The following is a 25,990-nucleotide window of genomic DNA, read 5'->3' as shown; positions in this document are numbered from 1 at the left end:
CACACACACACACACACACACACACACACACACACACACACACACACACACACCCACACACACACACACACACACACACACACACATCTTCTTACTCATAAAGAAAAATGAGACATTTTGCAATTTGGATTTGCAACATTTAATTATCTTTTATGAAAGTCCATTTGCAATTTTGTAATTACAGATAATTTTGGTCATAGTGTCAGTAGCGCAACTTCTTTATAATTAAATTGATTTGGGAATACAAGTGAACACTTTAAAAAAAAAAACTTGTTGGCTTATATTAACCACGCAATAAATAACTTAAATAAGGCAAAAAGTATATATATTCTTTTTTATTACGGTAGAGGACTTTTAACAAACTTTTATTAAGTTGAATAATTTTTCAGTTTCCACACTTTTTCACCAACAATTTTAATATATATAGAAGGGTACTAACTACTGTTTAAATCTTAATTTAAAGAAAACATCAATTGTCTCATACCATGAAATAACAGATTTATCACTTTGCTCTTGTGCAATAGTAGGCTGAAATTGTTTTCAATTCAGGAATTATTCCAATATTAAATTTAAAGGTAAATTGTTTTTTTCTTCAGATTCCTAATTCTGTCCAAATATTTTTTTATCTAGGCTAAGTAAATCAATTAAAAATTTGAATTAAAGGACAGCTTAATCTTTTATTGTTTTATGGTTTAAAATTCTTTAATAAGTTACAGTAAATTTTAGTACTATAATAGCAAATAAGCTACTGTAACAAATCATCCATTAAGATGTTAGAAACCGCCTTTTTAATTTGTAACAACTGTAATTCTTAAAGATAAGGAAAGACATTTTAACATTAAACAATGGGTGGGGAGACTTTAAACGTGTTACTCATCACAGAGACAAGTTTTATGAAAAATTAATTGAATAGAGCTTCCCCTAAGGTGCCTTTCCGATTTATTTTTAAAATAAATTGTAAATAGGAGGGGTCTTTTTTTTCCTATGCCTGAAGTCTGCTGGGTTATCTAGTGCTCAATATAAAGTAGCCTGCCTAAAAGTAATAAACAAACAAACGAAAAACACACCCTCTAATTCATTTCAAAATAAGAGGATGAATTTCTTTGATCGACTAGGCACTTTGAAGGAAAACAACGAAGAAGTACAGAATACTGATGAGAAAAAACAGGGATTGTCAACCAATCAGTATATAAAACATTTTATAAGAATAATCAGAAAAATTCAGCCATTTTTATGTTTACAAAAGAACCAACCAAAAAAAATTTGTTTAGAATAATTAATTCTTCTTACTATTTTTCTTCAATACTTATCTCTATTAAAGCATGTAACGACTAAGCTGCTAACAAAATAATAGGTGTTTGAATAATTAGTGGTACAGCCACTATATGATTTACAACATTTTTATTCAATTTAGAACAATCTACCATTGTAATATACAGTTCTAGCCACTGCGGGCATAGGCGTCAAAGGGGGGGGGTAATGGGGCGTTTACCCCCCTCAAACGAATTTGGGGGTGCCGTAGGCACCTCAAAATTTTTTTCATTTTACCCCCCCCCATTTAAAATTTACCCCTACCTTGGGGGTGCCGTAGGCACCCCCAACCAATTAGTAGGGGGTATTTACCCCCCCCAAACAATTTTGGGGGGGTAAATACCCCCCCCAAAAATAAAAAAACTCTAACAAAAAAAATTTTTGCGCGCTTCGCGCGCATTTTTAATATTAAATTTTTAATAAAATTTAAATTACCCCCCCCAAACAATTTTACCCCAGGGGTAAATTTTGGGGGGGGTTAACAAATTTCACCCCTGCCAACAGATTTCAGGGGGGGTAATTATCCCCCCCCCCCAAAGCAAATTTTACCCCCGGGGTAAAAATTTTGGGGGGGGTAAAAAAAATTTGCGGCGCGCTTCGCGCGCCATTTTACCCCCCCCAAAACCGAATTACCCCCCCCCCTTAAAAAAAATTTACCCCCCCCCCCCAAAAAAAAAAGCTTGGACGCCCCTGACTGCGGGGACATTCATTAACGATATCTAAACTATCCTAAACTAAATAGAGCGTTCTTTGAAAAGTACCATACTCATTTTAAAAAAAGGGTACAACCAAACCATACTCTTTTCTATTAATATGATTTACTATAATACTTTTATAACCAAACTACCTATGGAAGTTTTCATACTTGATGTTAAAGTCACTAAATGCAAATACAAAGTGACATAAAGACAAACAATGACTCTGCTACCTGTTACAACATTGAACAATGGATATAAAATATACGTGGATATTATTCGGGTGAAAATTGTCATCAATTTAGGTTGCTAACATGAACCTCATTTTTTGATCAGTTCGTTCATACAGTGGGATGGGAGGAGATGGTAAAAAGGGAGTGGATGGGGCAACCGCTATTTTAGCCAGCTACAAGTGCTATTAGAGTACATGATAATCTGGGTTAAGATCAGAGTAATTATAAATCCATTGTTACAACAAACATGGTTACCTAATTTTTTAAATTAGATATTATCACAATTAAATTTTTATCTTTAATATTAATGTCTTATACTGTAAAACTAAAGTTAAAAATCTTTATAGAAACTTAAAGTTTAAAGAACATACATAGTCAATAAATGAAAGTTTATTTTTTAAACATAAAAATAGCTGTATGAAAGCATATTGTCCTCTCTTTTATTTCTTGTTAAATCTTGTTTAGCTCCGCTTCTTGTAGACATAATTGTCCTTGCTTCTTAATAAAATTCTTATCATAATTGATCAAATTGCTTAATGAAAAGTTCAAGTAGTCTAATCTAATGGACATAGAATGTACGTGGATATTATGACAGGGAAACTCATTTATTGGTCAGTTCGTTCATCCAGTAGAAGATATGGGGATGGGGTAAAGAGTTGGATGGGGGTGTTGTTATTATATCCCGTCTGAGTTTTACTTTATTATAGAACACGATAATCTGGTGTAACATCCAGGTAATAATAAGTCCATTCATAATTTAAATTTGGAATGTGTAAAATGTTGATCATTTGATGATGCCTATTAAATTTATCAATAAGAAATAACGAAGGCCATAGAAGTATCATAATTCAAATTCAAGTTAAAATAAGCTAGTAAAGCTTTCTAATATATTTGGTTTATACCATTTTTGAACTAAATTCGTATTGGTTGAACTTAAAATAGCCAAGATACAGTATAGAATTTGAGAGAATTTCTATTGATTTAAGTGATTAGACTACTAGTCTGGTTTAATTTAGAGAAAGTTGAGTTTTAGCATCTTATGGTAAGAAAACTATATATATGGAGATTGTGTTTTTCTATGTGCCAATATAAAGTCAGCCATGAGCAATTTTAAAAGATTTAAAATCAAATAGTCGAAGCGTATATTGACGAATCATTATATTAAAAATAGCATGTCGTTTTAATGTCCGTCACGTCCACTTTTTATTAAAGCCAAAACATATAACGTCGAAAATGAGTCGATTTCAAGGTATTGCAAAGAATAGTAAGTTAATCACTTACGTTCAGAGTGGTCTAATCAAATGCCAAACTCTGGTATGGGTAGGGAATGTTATTTATTACAGAAGGCAAATCTTCGTGCTTTAATCCATTAACTTTAGAGTAATCCCTAACAGGTTTATGTAGGGTAACTTTTATCAGAAGTACATCTTCTATATAATTAGAATATGTGTGTAATCATGAAGAACAATTTATAAGTGAAAAAAATATAAATTTGAGTAAAGTCACTCTATATTATTTCTATTATATGTGCAGAAATACAGTTATAAGCAACATAACAACAACGAGATGGCCAATAATTTTTTAACCCTTTATCTGTCTCTCTCTTTCTCGTTCTTTCACTCTCTCTCTCTTTCTCTCTCTCTCTCTCTTTCTCTGTGCGTAATTGTTACATAAGACATACGCGCGTACTTGAAGATACGCACAGACGTAGTGACGCATTGACGCACACTGAAACAGACTTATACAACTTTCTAGACATTGGTGTCATAATAGATTCCAGCTTCTAAATACACTGTAACAATCTAATAAAGAAATGGCCAAAACCCCAACATTGATAACTTTTTTTTGTCTTTAAATACCCATGCTAAAAATATAGATTCTTCTAATAGTAGAAGGTTTTAAAAGGACAAAATCAATAAACAGTTAATCTATACATTTAACTTTATGAAATTCATACCATGCAATAAATCTGTTTTGGAATTAGTATTTTTTGCAATCAAACTTTATTAAAATTTTTGCGCGGTTAATGAATACTTTAATCTCTGAGTAAAACTTATTTTCTTGTGTGCTTCTTATTAATAACCATTTATATTCGTGTTTCATATACTTTATATTCATTTTATGGCAACCTTTATAAACAAAAAAAATGTTGAAATGTTGTTGTTTAAATCAAAAGAATTGAAAATAGAACAGACGAAGATTTCTGTGCTTTCCCTTAATATACCTAGCAAGGACAGAACCCCATCTCCATATTTTTAAATAAATTTAAAAAAGTGAATATTTTCTAATGGGGGGGGGGGGGTTAACAATGTTGGCCTATATCTTCAGTGTCACAGCCCTGCGAGGCTACCAAATACCAAATATAACATAACCTTACTTTTATTGTTAAAGATATTAATGTGATAATAAGCGGGCGAAATAAACAATAAATAGTAGTACTAGTACAGTAACAATGTAAAATTATAATGAAATATTTATTAAATAAATCTCACATTGAAAGATATCAAAAAGTTTTAAGTAATATTCTTAACCCTTACAGATCGGGGTGTATTGACCCCCCCTCTAGTTTTTACAATGTCATTTTTTTTTAGGTAAGATAGAGAGTTGTGACTTCATGACTTTTTAAGTTAAGTAATTATACGTCGGCAAGAGTTGGTCTTATAAGGATATCTGGTCTGTGTCGGTCGTGGCGTCCGGTCAAAGTCGGTTAGGTGGCACCAAAATTAGAAAAAATTCTAAATAATTCTTAATTTCTTCATTAGGACTTTTGTGTATAAAATAGAGACCTAAAATTTTTTGGTGAATACTGGGATATCAATGAACATCAATGATATCATGGCGGTTTCCGTTATTTGCCGTTTTAATATTTAGCGGCTGGCCGCTGAAAAGCGGCTAAGGAGCGGTCTGACAGCTATGACTAGAAAAAGTAATTTTCTCTAACTATGCACATGAACCACCAGAAAAAAAAGTATGTCTCTAACTGTAACGGAGCCGAGATAGAGGGGGGGTCAATATGACCCCCCCCCCCCCTCGATCTATTAGGGTGGGAATTGGGGCCCGATCTGTAAGGGTTAATAGAGTTATTGTTGGACGAATGAACCTCAATTCCAGAGTTGCAGACTGCAGTGCTTCCAATAATAACATTCACTGGACCTTTTTTTTTTCTTCTAATTCTATGTATGCCTATTCATACTTTTAATTTTTAATGTGTTAGATTCTGTTATAAGCTTTGATGTGAGATGATCATGATTTAAATCTAATTTACAAAAGAAATTAATCAAAAATACACACATCTAATCCCCCCAGAAAATTAATTTGCGCCCATTTGCTAAAAGGTTGCGCATTTTTTGGCAGACAGGGCTTGAAAATGAGCTTTAAGGCTTGCCTCGTGGCAATATAATAAGATTTAATCTAGCGGTCTTTCAATGTGTGAATCAATTTTTTTTCATTTTCATTTTTAAGTATAGAAAAAAATTTAATTTACCCCGAATAAAAGCTACTCATCAAAGGGCAAACGGGTGAAATTCTTAGATAATAATATAAGGCAATAAAACAATAATAAAAACAAGACGCCTTGTTTTGCAACTACCGAACAGAACGCTTTAGGAGCCATTCTTGATTAAATAATAAATATAAGGATGAAAAATTACTTTATAATTTATAAAAATTATATTGAATAAACGTTTTAAAAATAAAGTCATTTAAAATTTGGTAGTATTGTATTGTACCTCCTAATTTGCATGCTGTTAAGTGACTCTACATGAATATCATAATTTTATCATATACACATTACTTTATACTAAAGGTTTCTCCCCTAGCTTATAACTTCAAGCATTGATTGCAGAGGCGTGCAGAAGGTGGGTGTAGCGGGGTGAATAAACCCTCTTGGCAAAAAAGTAAACCCCTTTACAACTTACATCCACTAAAAACAGCCAAGTGGTCTCAGGGTAAAAAAGTCACAGCCTCCTAAATTCAAGGGAGGCGTTAAAGAAATTTTTGTTTGCGCGCTTCGAGCGTCAGTTTACTAATTTAGACGCTTTTGGGATTTTTAAGTGGGTTGGTGGACACAAAAGGGGGGTGTATCCAACCCCCTGACACTAAAAATATACCCCTCTTGTCTGTAATACAAACATCTACAGCCCACAACCCTCGATCTTTTATTAAAGGGAGGTGTCAAAATCTTAAACCTGGCAAAACCCTCTGCACGCCACTGAATCATAGGCTAAGATTTTGATGATTTCCATATAACAATCCCTAATTCTCTTTTGTCCATGATTCTATCTTTTGCATCAAATAATATATAGTTATAATTGTTTGGCAAAGAACCATCATTAAACAATAATACATTAACAATCAATCATATTTTAAACATTTTCTACAATCACTTTCAATCTTGTTAAGGAGATTTGGTATAAAAATATCTTGATTTTTTTCATTCGCTTGTTGATTGGGAGATATATAAGTTTTACAATTTTCTTATTATCTGAATTTTATAAGAAATGTGTATAATTTTAGAGGATTTAATTTGTTTGTTTTCAAAATCATTGGAACAAAATTTTTAGTCGTTCTATAATTAATTGAATGTCTGCCAAAGTACTAGAATGTATGAAGGTATGTCTGTCTATATGAAATATTGCGTACTATTTTCCATCGTATTTTTTGCTAGAGTATCATAAAATATATTCAAATATATAAATTTCTTTGGAAATGGTCGAGAAATATATTAAGCTTTTCTATATTTGTGTAAATAATAAAGTTTTATTTGGGTTTTTTTCTATGTCTAAATGTTTTTACATCCAATTAAGAAAGTCCATGAAATATAAGTAAGCCACATAAAAATGAATGCTAAAATATTATCCATATTTTATTGCACAACGTTTTTAGGGTATGTTTTTACAATACTTAATATTTTTGAGTAAATCTAACAGCAAAGCTTTAAAATAGCCTTAAACCCTTTAAGAACAAAAAAAGAATTCCATAAGAACAAACTATTATTTTAAGTAGTAAGGTGTTTTTTTGGTTCATTCGTTAAGATCTTGGGCGCTGAGCAGATTGAGTTTTCCTTTATGTAAAAAAGCTTAATGTCCCGGAATGGTTTAAAGCTTATTTCTCACCTACAAAACCCTCTTAGATGCTAGAGACGCTTTAGACAAAAGAACTTCTAAACAGATTAAGTGAATTGGATAGAGTTTCATAACATAAATAATCTTCCAAATGAAACCAAGGGGTTAAAAAAAATATTTTAAATATTACAGATTATTTGAACACTATTTATAGGAGTCATATTTAATTGCTTTAGATAAAATCTTGCATAATTCTGCTATTAGTGTCTATACAAAATCACATAAGAAATTGGGAACATTAGAGAACACAAAGATTTAATTATGAAGATAAGTTGTTCAATATTAGCAAACCAAATTCGAAGTGCATTGCATATAGAGTTGTGTCTTAAACTTTTTAGCCAATTAAAATTAAGAGTTGTTACTACTATGTACACAATTTGTAAATACACTGACTTTTTAAAGCACATTCCTGTTCTACGATATTCCTTTTTTTAGCTTTTAAAAATAAAAGAACAATTATAACAAAGACAATTTGGCAGTCAAAATGGACAATGTTAGGTTAAAATTATCATTGAATTTTATAGTATAAATGTTTTATAACTACGTTTTACGTAAGGTCGTTCATGATATTGATTAAATTAGCGGTGCTTCAAAAACTTTTGTCTGAATTGTATAAACACCGAGGAAAGTAGCATTCATTAAATTGAGCAAAACAAACCTTGCAATAAATATTTGATTTTATCATAATGGCTTCATGTATATATTTATTCATAATTCTGGCTAACTATCTATCTATCTATTTTTGCATTAAATATTATTTACTAGCGGATACGCCTCCTAGAAGTCTCTAGGGGCAATTAATGTCGTAGGGAGAAAGCCGATTCCCCGCAATTACAATTTGAGTTTTTAAAAGAAAAATAAAAGAATTTTGTTTTGTTTTGTGGGTGCTCACCTTATATTGAGAGTATGAAGGTACCTTCCCTCAAAATAGTTTTTAAAAACCTCCCCAGGACCCATAAGAAGCTTCACTGTAAAGGAGAACCATCTAGATTAAGCGCTTAGTGAGATCCTTCGCTACAGACAAAAAAAGCTTACTACATTATATAAGAGGATTTATTTTTTTTATCTATATACCAATTCATGAATTGCGTAGCTTCTATGAATTAGCTATCTATCTGAGCAATTAATATTTCATTTTATCATAATGAATTTATGTTTCTATCTATAATATAATTATCTATCTAATAATTCTTTGTCTAATTTGTTAGCCTCGTCAAAATGAATTTCTCAATTAGTAAACTAAATTTTTACAGCTGCTTATAAAATTAAAATTAGATTTACGAGTTAAATAGATTATACTTCCTTTCCCTCTCTTTCTTTCATTCTCTTAGTTTCATTGGTGCTACTTTAATGTAACTTAAAGGAATCTCTTGAAAAGTCTATTCTTGTGTTTTGTGATTAATAGAGTAAAATGTCACGACTTTTATGCATCTGTAAGAATACAGGACTGTCCCTTAATTTATTTTTAACACTAAACCTGACCATATTTTTTGTTATATTCATGTGAAAAACATTTCTTTAACCCCCGAATCGTACTCTAACCTTGCCGGATCCTAATTTCAACAGGAAAATCCTTGTATCCTACCTATATCTAACCTAATCTAACATAAAATAAACTTTTTACAAATCAGTTACATGTAAAACTTCAAGTCAATATATGGTATTCTAATTAAAGGGTAGGTTGTCTGAGTGTTAAAACTATTTATTCTTATTGTAAGAACATCTTTATTAAGGCTAGTAGTTTAACAGTTTATTATTTTACCCAGCTTGAGATAATTTCAAATAATTAGGACAAGCCATTAATTATCGTTAAAGCAGCATCGTTCAATTCATTATGTACATAGCGGGGATTGATTTAATTAGGTAGAAAAAGTTCATCACAAACATTTAATTTACTAAAATTGATTGGTATTGCTTCCTAAGAGAATTATATTTTTCCTTCAAATTTTGTACCAGTCAAAAGTAACACAAATATGATTGCAACAAACTAATGAACTGTCATAATTAAATCGCAAAAAGCTGCCTAAGGATTATATATTCTTTTCCATTGGTCAGGGAGGGTTGGAAAATTGAATCGAAAATTTCTCTGGTACCCAAAGTTCTATCACCACATAATCTTCTACGTTTGCTCAAAACTTTTTTTAAACTTGTAGTGTCCCAACTTTTCAACCAAATATTTAAATCTACATAAGGGTTCTTTTTGTTTATCGCCAATGGGGATTTATACAAATCTAATGTCCGTTGACTTGTCACTTAAGATTTCTGCTAGTATTAGGTTTGGAAAGACAAATTTAATTTGACCATTAAAGTTTTGCTACTGATGAACAAAAGAACTAAGAATCAAAACTATTCTATGATTGTTGTTCTAACCTGTTTTGATTAAGCTGAACAGCGCGCATTTCAGCCATGCTGAGTTGGTCCTTCGTCTCTGTTAACATTGTCTGCATCTTATGGTACTCCTAGATAGATAGATACATAAATGGATGGAAAGATAGATAGAAAGATAGCTGGATAGATTAATAGATATAAGGAAATATGTAGATATGTAGCCAAATAGATAGCTGGATAGATGGGTGATGGTTAGATAAATAAAGAGACTGATAGACAGATAGAAAGACAGGTAACCTGTAAAGGAAGTATCTAGTTCTGATCTACTTTGTTCTAAAGCTTTCTGGGCACTTTCCAAACAGACACTAGCATACAGACAGACAAACATATAGATAGGTATACCTGTAGAGAAGTACCTAGTTCTGATCTACTTTTTTCTAAAGCTTCTGGTCACTTGCAAACAGACTTAGATACAGACAGATAAGACAAACAAACAGACATATAAATAGATAGGTATACCTAAAGACAAACAAACAGACATATAAATAGATAGGTATACCTGAAGGGAAGTATCTAGTTCTGATCTACTTTGTTCTAAGGCTTTCTGGGCACTTTCCAAACAGACTCGAGGACAGATAGATAAGACACACTAGCATACAGACAGACAGACAGACAAACAGATAGAAAGGTATACCTGTAGAAAAATATCTAATTCTGATATGCTTTGTTCCAAAGCTTTCTGAGCACTTTCCAAACAGACTTGAGGACAAATAGATATGAGAGACAAACAGACAGACAAACAGATAACTAGATATAAAGGTATACCTGTAAGGATGTATCTACGTTGTTCCAAAGCCTTTTAGGCACTTTCAAAACAGACTTAGAGACAGGCAAACAGACAGACAGACATTTAGATAGATGGATTTGTATACCTGAAGGGAAGTATCTAGTTCTGATCTACTTTGTTCTAAGGCTTTCTGGGCACTTTCCAAACTTTCCCTAAGATAAATAATTTTTTTAAACACATTTAAAATACAACTTTTTCCATGAAATACTACAAAAAAAATCCATAGATCAATGTTATGATGCTTAAAAAATACGTAAATCTAAAGATGTAAAATGGTAATCTTTGGTGGACTAAGCTAAGCAGTATATAATATAAATTGAGTGTTAAAGAAAGAGTTAAGCTGTTTTATATATCATATTACAATCTCATTTTTTTTGATATTCCTTCAAGTGAAACTGCAATAATACAACTATTTCAAGTATAAACCAAACTGTGATAATTCAATTTTAATAACTATAGGAACATATTGCAAAAATGTATAAAGTGTGAAAAGTAAAGGTGAGCAAAAAAGATTGCTTGATTTTTTTTATCAGGAAAAATGTGTCTTTAGTAATAACATATATGATATATGAAATTAAAATTAAACTCAAGGACAAAAGACAGTAAAATGAAGCTTGAACATTGAATTGCACCTGGACTAGATTGCATCTGATTTAATTTGAATGGGTTAAGTTAGTTAGGTCAGTTTAAAATAGTAGGATAAGTTATGTTATTATAGTAAGGGTAGGGGCTAAGTCTAACGAGCAGTTCGTTGGTGAACTTCAATGTAGATGGAGTTCTGAAGAAACCAATGCTTATCAACATGCAAACACAAAAAAAATAGAAAAAAACTGTTGAAATTAAAGGACGGGCCATTGAAAGGGCTATTCAGTTTTTTAGGAATGTTTTTGTGAAACTTTTTGTGGCTAGTTTTTTACCCTTGGACATGTAACTTAAGATTGTGTGATTTTAGCTATCTTTATTCTTTATCCATGTATCTTTATGTCCTTATTGTTTTCACTTTCCTTTTACAGAAGACAAGTGATATCTAGAATGGAAAAATTTACTAAATAAGAAAAATAACATAAGAAATATGTCAATAAGTTTAGCATTAAAATGTTTTTTTTTTATGTTATAAATCTTTTTAAATATTTTTAAATCTTATAATTCTTAAAATATAGAATTAAGTTTATCAAATGCATTGATTCGTTTGGGGAAGGTTCATACAGTTCAGACAAACATTTACCGATATCTTAATAAAAAAAACTACTTAAAAACTTTATAAGATAAGAAGTTAATACTTGTAAAATTAAAGATGTAGTAGCCCTTCATTTTCATTAATTAATTAAACCTTCATCTATTTTGTTTTTCAAGTTTTCTACAGATTACTTGTTCCACATCCTTGATACAATGATTCGCATACAAATAATCCTTTCGTTTCTTAAGACGCGAAGAATCTCTATAATACATATTAGGTTTACTCATAATTTTCTCTATTCGAGAAAAGGTAAGATACATCTTGAAGCCTTAAAATCTTGAAGTACTGTAATTTTAACATGTGGAGGGTGATATGTTATGTGTGATGTCATAAAATGTGTCTACATCCATCTCTTTTTTTATGATTCCTTTCCCACTTCTCCTCTCATTCTTCTTTTTTGACGTATTTTTATGACGTCACAAATTTATGACAAAAATTGTGCACGCTAACGATTTTAAATTATGTCTTTCCTTATATCTTATTTTATAACTACTCAGTTATGACAAAAACTGTTCTTGTTATTTAACATTTATGTATTTGAAACATTTATATGCTGTTTATAAACAACTTTTTTAGGTCTACCAAATTTGTCCAAAAAGCAATAAGCATTTTTTGCCCTTTGTATTTCAGTTCCCCTATTTATGTATGTTTTATTTCAATAACCTTTTACAAGTGATATTTTAAATCTACTTTTCCCCTTACTTATTGACTTTTTGTAATTATGTGTGTGTGCTTTAAGCATTTTTTTCTGAAAATATTTCTACAGCTAACTTATACAAATGTATTACTCCATATTATCATGTACTGTAATAAAATGAAGCATGTAGCTGGCTAAAATTACGACAATTTCCCTCTGTCATAATATCTACATCTTTCTAAATCTCTTCCTATACAACTAAATTCTTGAAATCTTAATGATTGACTAACAAATGTATAATATTAAAGAGTAGCTTCTCTACTAAAATTACATAAGCCAATATTTTAACAAATAATCAAGGGAAAATCTTCTAATTTTGGTTATAGTAAATTTACAATTGAATCATTCTATTTTGCAATATTTGATATTCCAAGTGCCTTGTCCTGACTCTTAAAGGAAGAAGCCACTTCAAATATCTTGATTTCAAAATTTTAAAAGAATTTTCCAACTTGGTATTCAAGCATTTCATCAAATCAAAAAGTGGCTTTTAAAAATAGGATGCATTATTAAATGACATATAAATTATGGAATAGTTTTGATGATTGGATGTCATTAAATATAGATACGCTATTTCATTCCTACAAACAAACATTTTTTGATCTTGTTTTTGTGACTTTTTGGATATTTTATAAAAATCTATTTTTGATCAATTTTGAACCAACACCAAAATTTTCTAATATTGAGTGCTTAACAGAAAATTGCTATTTATGGAATGTTTGCACAATCTAACATTTCACATGCTAGACATTTTTATTTGTGGGTTTTTTAACAATTTTACACATACATGTATTATGTGAAATATAGTAGTTGCGCTGTATATATTACTAGCGGCTGCGTCCCTATTATTAGGAGCTCTATATTTGAAGTTATATAGAAGCTAAAGTAGCCTAAAATGGCTTAAAACCATCCCAGAACAATTAAGAAACTTCACTGTAAAGAAGGGCCATATAGGTTCAGCGGTTAACGAGATTCTTCGCTACAGGCAAAAAAGCTTACAACTTTAAAGAATAGAAAAATATTTGCAACAAATGGTTTTAAAGGATTATTTTATGTTAATTTTAGATGTTTTTATGAGTTAACTTATTGCTAGAACTTTTTATATGAAGGTTTAAATATCAATCTAAAAAATAGATTTAAACCTGCTAGATCAAAAAGATCAATTCTAAAGAAGAAAATTTTGTGTCTAGATAGTTTTGAAATAGTACAGTGCAATACAAAATATATGTATGGTGACTTCCCTCCTTTGGACGAAGCAAATAACAAATATATTTTACTACGTTGGTTACCTTAAGGTTATAACATTCATTTGCTTTGAATGGTAATTATCAAAATATAAAAAAAAAAACATGTATGTTCATACTATGTTAACATTTTGTTCTTTGGTCAATAGTAATTGTTTGATTAGAATTTTCTCACCTAAGTTGTTGAATTTCTACTTGGGCTTTGTGAAGGGCCTTATGTGCTTCTTTCATACATTCCTGGATAAATAGAAATATGTTTAAATGAATTTTATATTTTTAGACAAGTAGCGACCCACAAAAAAAATATGGAAGGACAAACGGATAAAATGAGATCTTTGAAAAAATTTACAGGTGTCTTATTTAGCATGACCGAAAGACTGATGAACCAGAAAGTTGTATGCTTTTGCTCTTTGTGAGTGGTTTTCCCCATAGATTAACTGACACCCATTCTGTTGGACAGACGAACGGGCAGACAAAGTGAATTATAAAATGAGTTAATTTAATCTATCTAGAAAATATGTATTAATCAATAACCTTATCAACAGAAGAGTTAGAACCCACATCTCTGCCATTAGTATAAGCATAACTTGTTCCATGACCATTTAATCTAAAACTGGAGGCTCCTGGAGGGCTAGAGGACGTAGACCTTGCAGGAACTCTACCTCCATTTGCGGCTGAGTACCCAGGAGAACCAGGTAACAGTTTCCTGGCGGTTGTAGCCAGCTCCAAGTGGGCAGAGTCAAGCCGCCGCTGTGTGTTGGTTAGCGTGGATACTGTATTGTCTAGGCTTGTTGTAAATACTGCCAGCTCATCCTCCACACCTAAATAGTAATACAATTTAAATCTACCATTTTACTAAAATCCAAAGCACAAGTCTGTTAATTTTCAGCAGATGATAACCTAAAATGCCTCTTATCTTAATTTCAAATTAATGATACTATTCTTTAAAAAGTATAAACTGGCTTAATGTAAATACAGAGAAGCTTCACTACTAAAAATGAAAAACAAAATTATTTCATGAAAGATCAAGCAAGTTGCACGAATTTATGACTGTTAAAAAATGAGCTAATGCCCTTACAACCAAAAATTACAAGTTCACCATTACGATTCTTAACAAGCAATATAAAGTAACAAGGAAAATCTTTCAAATAATATATGCTAATAAAAATAATAGTCAATTAAATGTGAAATCCTTTAGAGGACAGAAAACCCACATAAAGAAGTATGTTATAGTTTCCATAGAAAAAGGATACATTCTTTTTAAAAAGATATCTTACTGGACAAACAACCATGTAGATATTTTTTAATATCTATCCATTCATATGGGAAGGTTGACAAAATTTGGTTTGTGGTACGTTGCAACATTTTTATGATTAATCATTTTTTCATGTCACAAGAGTTTTAAAAAGTATATCCACAAAACAATAAAAATTTTAAAAGAGCTAAAACATTATTATATATGACTATTGTAGTGACTTGATTTATGAATATTTTTGTTCAAATTAGTGTATAGAACCATTTTATGTTTCAAATCTTTGGATAATCTATTGAAAACTGAATAGTTTTCTATTGATTGATACCTGACGTTTTTCTTGAAGTGCTTACTGTGTTTGGTATAACATTTCACTTATTTTATTTGTAATTTATCTCATCATATATAGTAACAGAATGTTATTTCTGAAGTATTTAGGCCGAGATTCGTTCCCATCACCTTTGAAACTTTGATATATTATAAGCTTAAATATAAAAATCAACCCAATCACCCGAATAATAAATTTAGCTAATAGATGATTGTTATGAAGGAGCACCTTTTAAATGGTATAACGAAATAGGAGAAGGGTTCTATTTAAAAATTGCTAAGATTTTTAAAAACATGTTAATGCTTTTAATGCTATGATATTTAAGCATTCAATTCAAAATATGTTATTTTAATTTATTTATTTCTAAATTTTTCCATGCAATTTTGTACTCGATCCATAAAGAATTTAAAATTCTAGTTTTGGTTAAGACATCAATACATCATCCGAGAAAGGTTTCCATGAAAAACAGCAAATTTTTTGAGTCATCAAAAGATTACTTTTTAAAGATCAGTCAAGCCGTTTAAACGATCTCAAAAAGCATTTTTCATCTGTTCATTGTATATTTTTTTGAATGTATATTTTATGTTTTTTTTTACAACCCACTCTTTCATTGTACTATCTTTGTCTGGAGGTTCTTAATGAGCTCTGTAATAAATACAGCCCGTTTTTGGACGACTTCCCCCCCCCCCCCATCCTTTCTTATTTTCTTATGATTTCTTCAAGCAAGGAAAGCCCAAGATATTGCAGAAGCATTTTACCGTTCTTAGTACTAAATTGTCAACAATTGGTAATTTTTGTCTGTTTCACGAAAACACTGATTTGTAAGCTTTTAATGGACAAAAAATGTTGTCAACCTTTTAGAAACGTTGTTAGTTAGTTAGTTGACTCGCAAACATTTAAACTTAATAATATTAGACATATTATACGTGGGCGTTAGCAGAGATTTATATCTTTATTAATGGCTAATAAAACAAAGATTTTATACATATAAGGTTTGGTAGTACGTCTGTGATGGTTTTTTGCCAATAAAAATCAATTAAGTCCTTTTAATTATATGAGTAAGATATCTATTTATAAAAAAGGATTAAATAAGTTTTGCTTTCAAGGATAGCTTTTCTGGTGGGTTTTAGGCTATTTTCATTACAAGTAGACAAGAATATACGATCTTCGCTTTTATTGATTTAATCATTCTTGTTTAATTCATGTCTGCTGTAATAAATATTCTCAAAGGGTTCTTTAAGAATTATTACATTTCATAGCCCAAAAAAATGAATGTACTTTTTACTTGCACTGCACATCTACTCTATAATTGGTTATCACTAACATTCGACTTTTCCGTCAAAAATTATTAAAAAGTAGGGAGAGTTTAATTGCGCTAAGTAATCTAAATTCCTTTTTCCCACCCTATGATCTAACAGCAACCAATTTGAACATTTGTATGTGAAAGGGAGGAAGGGCTGTTTATTACACTAGTCCCCAAAGTTTTATAATAACATTTTCTTAATCGTTGGCTTAACAACTTTTTTTATTTTTATAGTATTTTGATTGGATAGTTCATTAGGTTGAGTGCCCAAACTTTTCAGCCACTAATTATGACGTACAGAAGGGGTAATTTTGTGTACTTTCATTAGGGATCTACATCAATTTATCGGCCATTGCCTTATCCCTTTAGTCACAGGCAAACAAGCAGACACAAACAGGCAGACATCTGATTACTATTGACATTTGAAATTGGGAAAGTAGCATTATTTTACATTTCTTTACAAATTAGTCAATACATACATACATATACATTCAGAACAAATTGTTTAAAAAACAAGGATAAATATGTTTATGATAATAACTTGGCGAAGCTTAAATAAAAAACTTAAAGAATATGAGAAAAGTTGCTTCACCCCTAGCTTCTAGGGAAGGGCGAGGACAGTCAGGAAAATAGCCTAAAACCAACCGAAGACATTTTTACAGCTTTTTGACAAGTAATTTTACAATATTTAGCTTTAGACAAAAATCCTTTGCTACTTTATATTATTGAATAAAATTAAAGAGCAAGAATTAGGTAAAAATAATATATTTTAAACCTCAGTTCAAAAACTATAAAGTCATGATTTGTATTTTGGATTTTACATGATGTTAGTGTAAATTTTTAATAGAGTATCTTCACTACTAATATGTAAACAAAATTTCATCAAGAAAATGGAACTTTGTGTTTGTTAAATAAACAACAAATTTTAGCAAAAGCATGTTATAAAAACACATTGAAATCTAGGACAAAACTGCCCATTAATGGCACAGACAAACATATTGTTTTTTAAGTATAAACCAAAAGAGTATTGTGTATCAAAAGATCTGGATCATGGAAAGAAAACGAAGTAGCGGGTTTCGTTGTTTTTTCGAAGTAGCTTTTCTAGGGGTGCTATAATGTTGTGGGACAATCAATAACAATTACCTAACCTATCAAAAGCTACTGTGAAAATACTCCGAAACCTGATACTTCATGATCCAAAAATCGGCTAGAAAGCTGTCAAACGACTAAATATTTCAAAGGGAAAATAACCTATCAAAAGATACTGTCAAAATACAACGAACCCGATTATTCGTTTCCTTTCTATGGTTCAAAAATCGGCTAGAAAGCTATCAATGAGTAGTCGACTAAATAAATCTAGGAAAATTAAACCGAAAATTTCATATTTGCCAGTGAATATGACGGGCAGACGTAAGGAACAATCATTTTTATAAAGTAGCTGCGCTGGTAAGAATCTATTTATTCTTGTATGTTATAAAAACATATAGAAAAGTCATATTTGTCTACACTAGTACATATATATACATACAACAGATGAACAACACTAGGTCCTAATACTCTGTCAATTTTTACATAATTTTTTGGAAGACAAAGAAAGTCCATCAAGAAATCAGCATGTGACGTAATAAAAATGAGGATTATCCATCTCTTTTTTACGGGTTTTCTTTCATACTCCTGCTCTCCTCATGCCTCATTTTTATGACGTCAGAATTTTTTTTGAGAGACTTTCTTCGTCTTCATTTTTTGTCCTTATTTGTCCCTTGTCCATATTATGACAGGGAAAAAATTGTCGTCAATTTAGATTGCTTTTTACCCTGTCATTTATTTGTCATTTCAATAATCCTGTAAGAGAGGCGGGAATATGGTAAACGGGGAGGGGATGGGTATGATCGTTATTTTAGCCCACTACATGCTTCACTTTATTAGATTACATAATAATCTGGTGTAGATCTAATTAATAATAAATCAATTATTCTTTGTCATTATGAAAGTGATCTTGGCTGACGTATCAAAGGCATGTCTAAACATACATCGACATGACGTTTTACTAATGGAAATATCATGACCACAGGCTTATTTTGATAAGAAAACAGCACAAAACGTAATCAGGAGTAATGAATAAATAAAATGATTAAATAATTAGTTCCAAGCATTAAACTTTGGTAAACACATTATAAGAAAATAGAAGATTTTGTTTGACTAAGCTTGGAGTCAATTTAGTACTTTATACAATAAAGTGAAAATATTTAAAATGATCTAGCAATGTTTATAGTTCATGATTTATATTTTTCTGTCTGTACATCTATCCATCTGTCTATTTTTAGGCTGTATGATTGTATTTTTGTTGTCTGTATGTCAATATTATTTCTCAGTTTCTCTGGTATGCTAAAATAACTATCCCCCCCATTCAACTCCTTTCCCACATTCCCTCTCCTTTTACTGTATGAATGATCGAACTGACCAATAAATTAGTTCCTTATAAGCAACCCAAATTGACGACAATTGTTTACCCTGTCATAATATCCACGAATAATATGCATCCATATGAAATGCTTTTTTAAAAATCTAAATTAATCTTCAATTTTATATAAACATGTTACTACCGATGAATGACAAGCAAGTAAATGACTTATTTTAAATGTTAAATGTTTAAATAGTATGTGGAAGCAAAAACTTATGAAAACTAAAAAGATTGTAGGTAAGGAAATGAAAATTACACCACTTGGCTAAAAGTGTTCATGGTTGACGTGTTATCCACATTCTACAACGACTATTATCTATGTCAACTGTAAGATTTCAACGAAAAGTAATCACTACTGACAATTTATCGAACTAGCTTGTCTTGTATATTGATATATACCTTCCCTAAAGTTTTGTTTTTCATGGCAGGGTAGGCAAATATTTAAGAAAACATTATAATAGTTATCTATCCCATCGTATTATAGACAGCTTTCCGCGGATATTAAAATGAAATACTAAATGATTAAAACAAGTTTTTTAAAGGGGCCGAAGGCGTAGGCAAGTAAAACAGGTTTGATTTTTATTCTATGTCATAAAAAGGGCTATACATAATTTTTCAGAATGGCTGAGAACCAGTTCTACCCTGCATACATATTAATCGATTTTGAAGTCATACTGGAAAAAATTTTACCTGGTGTACACGAAGATGAGAGTTGACTAGACATTGTGGGATACTCTGTTTCACTCATCATCTAGATATAGATAGATAGATAGATAGATAGATAGATAGATAGATAGATAGATAGATAGATAGATAGATAGATAGATAGATAGATAGATAAATAGATAGATAGATAGATAGATAGATAGATAGATAGATAGATAGATAGATAGATAGATAGATAGATAGATAGATAGATAGATAGATAGATAGATAGATAGATAGATAGATAGATAGATAGATAGATAGATAGATAGATAGATAGATAGATAGATAGATAGATAGATAGATAGATAGATAGATAGATAGATAGATAGATAGATAGATAGATAGATAGATAGATAGATAGATAGATAGATAGATAGATAGATAGATAGATAGATAGATAGATAGATAGATAGATAGATAGATAGATAGATAGATAGATAGATAGATAGATAGATAGATAGATAGATAGATAGATAGATAGATAGATAGATAGATAGATAGATAGATAGATAGATAGATAGATAGATAGATAGATAGATAGATAGATAGATAGATAGATAGATAGATAGATAGATAGATAGATAGATAGATAGATAGATAGATAGATAGATAGATAGATAGATAGATAGATAGATAGATAGATAGATAGATAGATAGATAGATAGATAGATAGATAGATAGATAGATAGATAGATAGATAGATAGATAGATAGATAGATAGATAGATAGATAGATAGATAGATAGATAGATAGATAGATAGATAGATAGATAGATAGATAGATAGATAGATAGATAGATAGATAGATAGATAGATAGATAGATAGATAGATAGATAGATAGATAGATAGATAGATAGATAGATAGATAGATAGATAGATAGATAGATAGATAGATAGATAGACAGATAGATAGATAGATAGATAGATAATAGATAGATAGATATATAGATAGATAGATAATAGATAGATAGATTGATAGTATAAACTGAAATAAAAAGTAGATAGAAAAACAGATTGATATGTAGATATATAGAAGGATATACCTTAAGCTCTTTAACAAGGTTTTCCAGCTGTATTTCAGATTCCTGGAGGCTGTATCCTGCCTGGCCTCTCCGTCCAGCTTCTGCCAGCCTCAGCTTCCGTAGGGATACCTGGACAGATAAAGGTTAGACAAATATGTAGATTAATGCGGGTTCATATCGGAATTAGACAAAGAGGGGATATGCAACAGATAAAATTAACCTTTAAAACATTTCTGACCGAAAAAGAATTTAAAAAAATTGAGTTTTAGAACGCGACCACTAAAAAACATATTTCATTACTTATGAATATGCAAAGACGACATTCAATTTTTTTTTTAATCAGAACTATAGCTTCATGGTGCTCCCTGGAAAGGCCTTGAGGAGCTGAATCAGGAACTTTTGTCCGTTTCAAAATATCTCGTTCCTAGCCTTAGAAATCACTAAAAAACCGCAATTTTTTCAGGTTTACTGAGAATTGTCTAATTTGTAGAGGTTTTTTAGATTTTCTCAGGCTAGGAACGAGATTTTTTGAAACGGTCAAAAGTTCCTGAATCTACTCCTCAATGCCTTTCCTGGGAGCACCATGAAGCCACAGTTCTGATTCAAAAAAAAAATTGACTCCCATTTACAAATAGCTATACAATTGAATGTCTGGTCGTCAGCGGTTTTAAGACTTAGGATAAATTTTAAATCATCCAGAGGTGTATTATACTCATACAAATCATTTGCCGTCCCGCTTTGGCCTCAGAAAAAAAATGTCCAAAATCGACCCACCCTAATGTAGATAAAGATTCAGGGGGTTATATCATAGAGATAGATCATTGACAATAACTCATCTTATTTAGGGATTGTCCGCAATAGTTATTTACATCCACATTGATGATACACAAAATAAACCATACTGTAGATTACAAATAGTGGTTGAAACGTTTGAACACTTAACTTAATTAACCAACCAATCAAAATTCAATAAAAAGAATAAGAAAACGCTATTATAGAATTTTTGGGACTAGTATAATAAACAGCCAAATATCCCTTCCCTCCATGACTTTTCCTCTATCCTATTTTTTTAAAAAGGGGTTTTAAAAAAATATTTAAAAAGTACAAGATGTGCAAAAGTAGCCAAGACAAATTACAAATAGTTGGTTCAAAAAAAGCCATTTCTGACATTTCAACTATTTCAATGTAACAATATTTGTTAAGTAAGATTACTTGCTAGTATTGAAGAAGCAATTTTCTAAGCAAAAAGGTTGAATAAGTGCTTAAATAAACAATGACTTACATTACAGAGAAACGGACCAGTAATTCTAAATAGTTTAAATTTTTTTTTTTAATCAATGGCATATTAATTAAATATAATGTGAACATGTAAAATATAATTTTATAATAACAAGTGAACAATCTTTATCCTAAAATATAATGTAGTAAAAGTTTTTTGTCTGCAGCTTAAGATCTTAAAAAGAAATTAACCGATTAGGTTCTCTATTTAGGGAGTTCTGTGGAGGTTTTAAGCTATTTTGTTTGTGGATGGTTTAACGATATTTTTTAAACACTCGAATACACGGCACCTAGACGCAAGGGGCCTAGCCGTTAGTTATGAAAAAAGAAACAAAAATATTAATCTAAACAAATAAAACTCTTCATATATTTTTTTTATAATTCTTGTCCATAGCAACTTAAAAAGGATATCCTCCTTGAAAGGAAGCTGAAAATTTGTAGAAAAATGGTGGCTAAATGACTACTATTTACAATTTTTAAATACCTCAATTAGGAAGTGAGTAACCCAAGATACAATAACTAATTATTTTTCAATATGTTGTGGCGGGTTTTTGCCAATCCTATATAAACTAATTGTGTTTTTATTACTATTGAAAAATTGAAACTATTAAATAGTGATGATAGACTATGTAAGTTTAATCTAAATGCCAGAAATTTGTAAACTGCAAAACTGGATAAATGGGTATAGAATATACGTGGATGTATCATATATTGGTCAACTTGTTCATCCAATAGGAGGGGAGGGGATGGGTTAATGGGAGTGGATGGGGGTATTGACTTTAGCTAGCTGCGAGTTTCACTTTATTAGGAAACATGAAAATCTGGTGTAACATCCAAATAATGATATATTCATTGCTATATAACATTTTTTTAGGCTAAAATCAAACTTCCTATAAAGAATAGAATTACATGTATAATACACAATTTAGTTAGTTGAACAGCCAATGTATTATCCCTGTATACTTGCAAAGAAAGACATTATTTACACCTTAAAAACAAAGCAAAACATTTAATTGAAAACTGAATAAAATTATGCACACAAATAATCTCGGGTCAAACTTTATATTTTTTATGTTTATACAATACAAACAACAATTTAAAGAAAAGTAGCGATATTTTCGCCATTAAATGGTATTTTATTTTTATAATTGGATTTTAAATTAATACGGGGGGGGGAGCAACTTCTCTTGTGAGGGTGGTTGTATCCCTCTAACCCCCTAAATTTATAAACCTTTCCAAAACATATGAGAAGCCACATTGTAAAAGAGAACCATAATGGTACAGTGGTTAGGGAGATCCTTTGATAAAGAGAGACACACAAACATCCTGTTAGTTATATAAATAAAAGGATAAGAATTTTAAAAAGGTATTACATTTTACTCTTGTAATATTGGTTATATTGTATAGACATCTTGCAAATATCTTGCATATTTTATTGCTGGACAAAGCAAAAAAATGCGCAAATGCAAATAGTAGAGTCATATTTCAAATTATAAAGCGTGTGAATTAGGCCGAGTAATGGGAATTTTACTTAAAAGCTGGAAAACAACGCGAATTACATGCATTTACTGCAGATTATAGATATTTTTAAAATATCAAAGCATAAATAAATTTAAGTAATGACACTTGTATGCAAATAAACCTTACCAGGCCTTTGGTAAAAGAAAAACTAATAAAGGTTTTGGCCATTAAACTTTTTTTCTGACTTATTGAGTAAATAATCCTTGACATAAAAAAATGTAAAAAGTTCAAAAGCATAATAAAAAGCAGTTCAAAGAAATAGAAGCATAAATCCTAACACAAAAAGGCCTAAATAATATAATGCAAAATCTAAATTGTTTGATATATTGCAAAAATTTGCTAATATTTTTATAAAAATAAAAAAATGAGTTGTTTAAAGTTTAAACAAATATACACAAAGGCACAAAGATTTGCATTCGATAAATAAAAAGTAGAACAAGACAAACTACTTTTTTCAAAATGATTTATTCATCTTATGTAAAAAATCAACTTAACAAGTAAATTTAATTTAAACAGAATATGGCTTCAAAACCGATTAGTATCCGTTGGACTAGAATCGGCTCTCAGCCAAATTGAACAATCATGTATAGCATCATAATAAAGACAATTTTCCACAAATACTAAAATAAAATCATAATATTAATACTAGTTTTGTTAGACCGGGTTTTCGGCCCCTCGAGGCTAATGGCTTTAAACTTATAATTTTTCATTTTAATATCCGCGGAAAGCTGTCTAAAATACAATAAGATAAATAGTTATTCCTCTTCCTTTTCTTTAAATAAAAAAAACTTTAACTAAAATGAGTACAAAAACATGTTTCCAGAAATGATCTTTCTAAATGGCAGACAAGTTATAGGAAATATTTTAGATTAGTTTTAGTATGAAATATGAAAATTATATAGTTTTGGATCTTTCCATTTTGTAAAATATGTCTCCCTTCAATAAGACATTGTTTTACTTGCAAAAACTGTGCAAAAAGTTCAGCTTTAGTAGTTGATAAGAAGTTAAGGCTTTTAAAGTGCCAATAAACACACATATTGCTAACCCTTGCTTTACATTTGTTTTTACTAAAACAAAACATCAATATGCATACAAAACTGAAAGTAGAGGGGTAATCAGGAATTTGACAAGAGGGTGAGGGATTTCTACCCTATTTATTATCCATAGAGGTGTTTTACGTAAAATACCTATGACACTTCTTGATATTTATATTTCTTCAAATTTTATTCTGTGATCAAAGGAGATTGTTTACAAACTTCAGGCTTAGAAGGGGTTAGTCAAAGAGAAAAAAAAACTTTGCCACCTGTGTAGATGACCTTGATTTCTTTTTAAATATTACCTAAAATGACAACACCTAAAAACCAGGCAGTAAAAAATTTGCAAAAGAGAGCAAAATCACTTTTTTCCAGTAACCTAGGATTAGTATTCTAAAAATATGATATATCGTGTATTTTCTATGGACAATTGCGGTATTTGATTTTTAGAATATTTATCTCTCGCCAGGAAAAAAAGTACAAAACAAGCTGCTAAAACACCCGTATTCCAAATGTTAATTTTCCCTAACACAAAAAGTATATTTTTCAAGAATTTAAGGATTTAAAATCAGAAATATTATTGTAAAGAATTATAAAAAAAGATTTTTAACACAGCAAAATAAATTTTTCTCCAAAATATCACGTAATTTGTAGCATATTAGCATTTTGTGGGGCTGACAATAAATCCTTAAATCTCTGCAAATATTTACCTTGAGTTTTGCCAATCTATCCTATAACAAAATAAATAAACATTTAATTTTCAGTAAGGGGACAAAGTCACTCAAAATCAGCCACGTGACGTCAAAAATAAAAGGGAGATGAGAGGAGAAGTGGGAAAGAAAACCCCCCTAAAAAAGATATGGATAATACCTCATTTTTATGACGTCATGTAGCTGATTTTTTAGTGACTTTGTCCACCTACAATTTTCATCTCCTCATATCATTCAAACATATCTACTATAAGAATAGCGTTACATGTTAATTTAAAAATCTAGAAATCTTTTCTTATCCATAAGGTCATCTACTATTGGTAGTGAACTTTTTAAAATCAAATTCATGTTTCTATATTTATATTTAACCCTTTTTGTCAATATATCTATCTATTTTGAAGGCAAACAAACATTGCATGGAGAAAATTTATGATCAATTCCTTAACCTTTATAAATTTATCTGTCAGTTTGTTCAGGGAAGGAGGGGACAATAGTTAAAAATCTAATCTAAACCCTTTTATAATCTTTTACAATTTTAAAGATTATAATGTGAGATTATTATAGACGTCTAAGGGTCCCTTAAAATTAAAAAAGAGTTTAGAATACTTCCTTCAAACCTTGATAACCCCTCATTTTACCCCCTATACATAAAAACTTGGAC

The 25,990-nt window shown here is 30.4% G+C and overlaps 1 protein-coding gene across 3 annotated transcripts in view; it reads right to left on the bottom strand.

Moving 5' to 3' along the window:
• The window catches only part of LOC145314587 (uncharacterized), a 64,165-nt gene that overhangs the window by 35,057 nt on the left and 3,118 nt on the right, over window positions 1-25,990 (bottom strand). For 2 of the 3 annotated variants that reach the window (XM_080154567.1, XM_080154570.1), the window contains exons 4-10: window positions 25,330-25,350; window positions 20,808-20,915; window positions 19,747-19,807; window positions 14,247-14,533; window positions 13,888-13,949; window positions 10,623-10,689; window positions 9,733-9,821 (exon numbers count right to left, since the gene is read on the bottom strand). In XM_080154567.1, the coding sequence (XP_080010693.1) occupies window positions 9,733-9,821; window positions 10,623-10,689; window positions 13,888-13,949; window positions 14,247-14,533; window positions 19,747-19,807; window positions 20,808-20,915; window positions 25,330-25,350 (695 nt within the window). The remainder of the gene's footprint in view (window positions 1-9,732; window positions 9,822-10,622; window positions 10,690-13,887; window positions 13,950-14,246; window positions 14,534-19,746; window positions 19,808-20,807; window positions 20,916-25,329; window positions 25,351-25,990) is intronic. The other variant, XM_080154568.1, reaches the window with a different exon arrangement.

Source organism: Acartia tonsa, chromosome 3 (assembly GCF_053477335.1).
Source record: "Acartia tonsa isolate MP-2025a chromosome 3, ASM5347733v1, whole genome shotgun sequence".
NCBI lineage: Eukaryota > Metazoa > Arthropoda > Copepoda > Calanoida > Acartiidae > Acartia > Acartia tonsa.
This window is presented reverse-complemented; position numbering and strand designations above follow the sequence as displayed.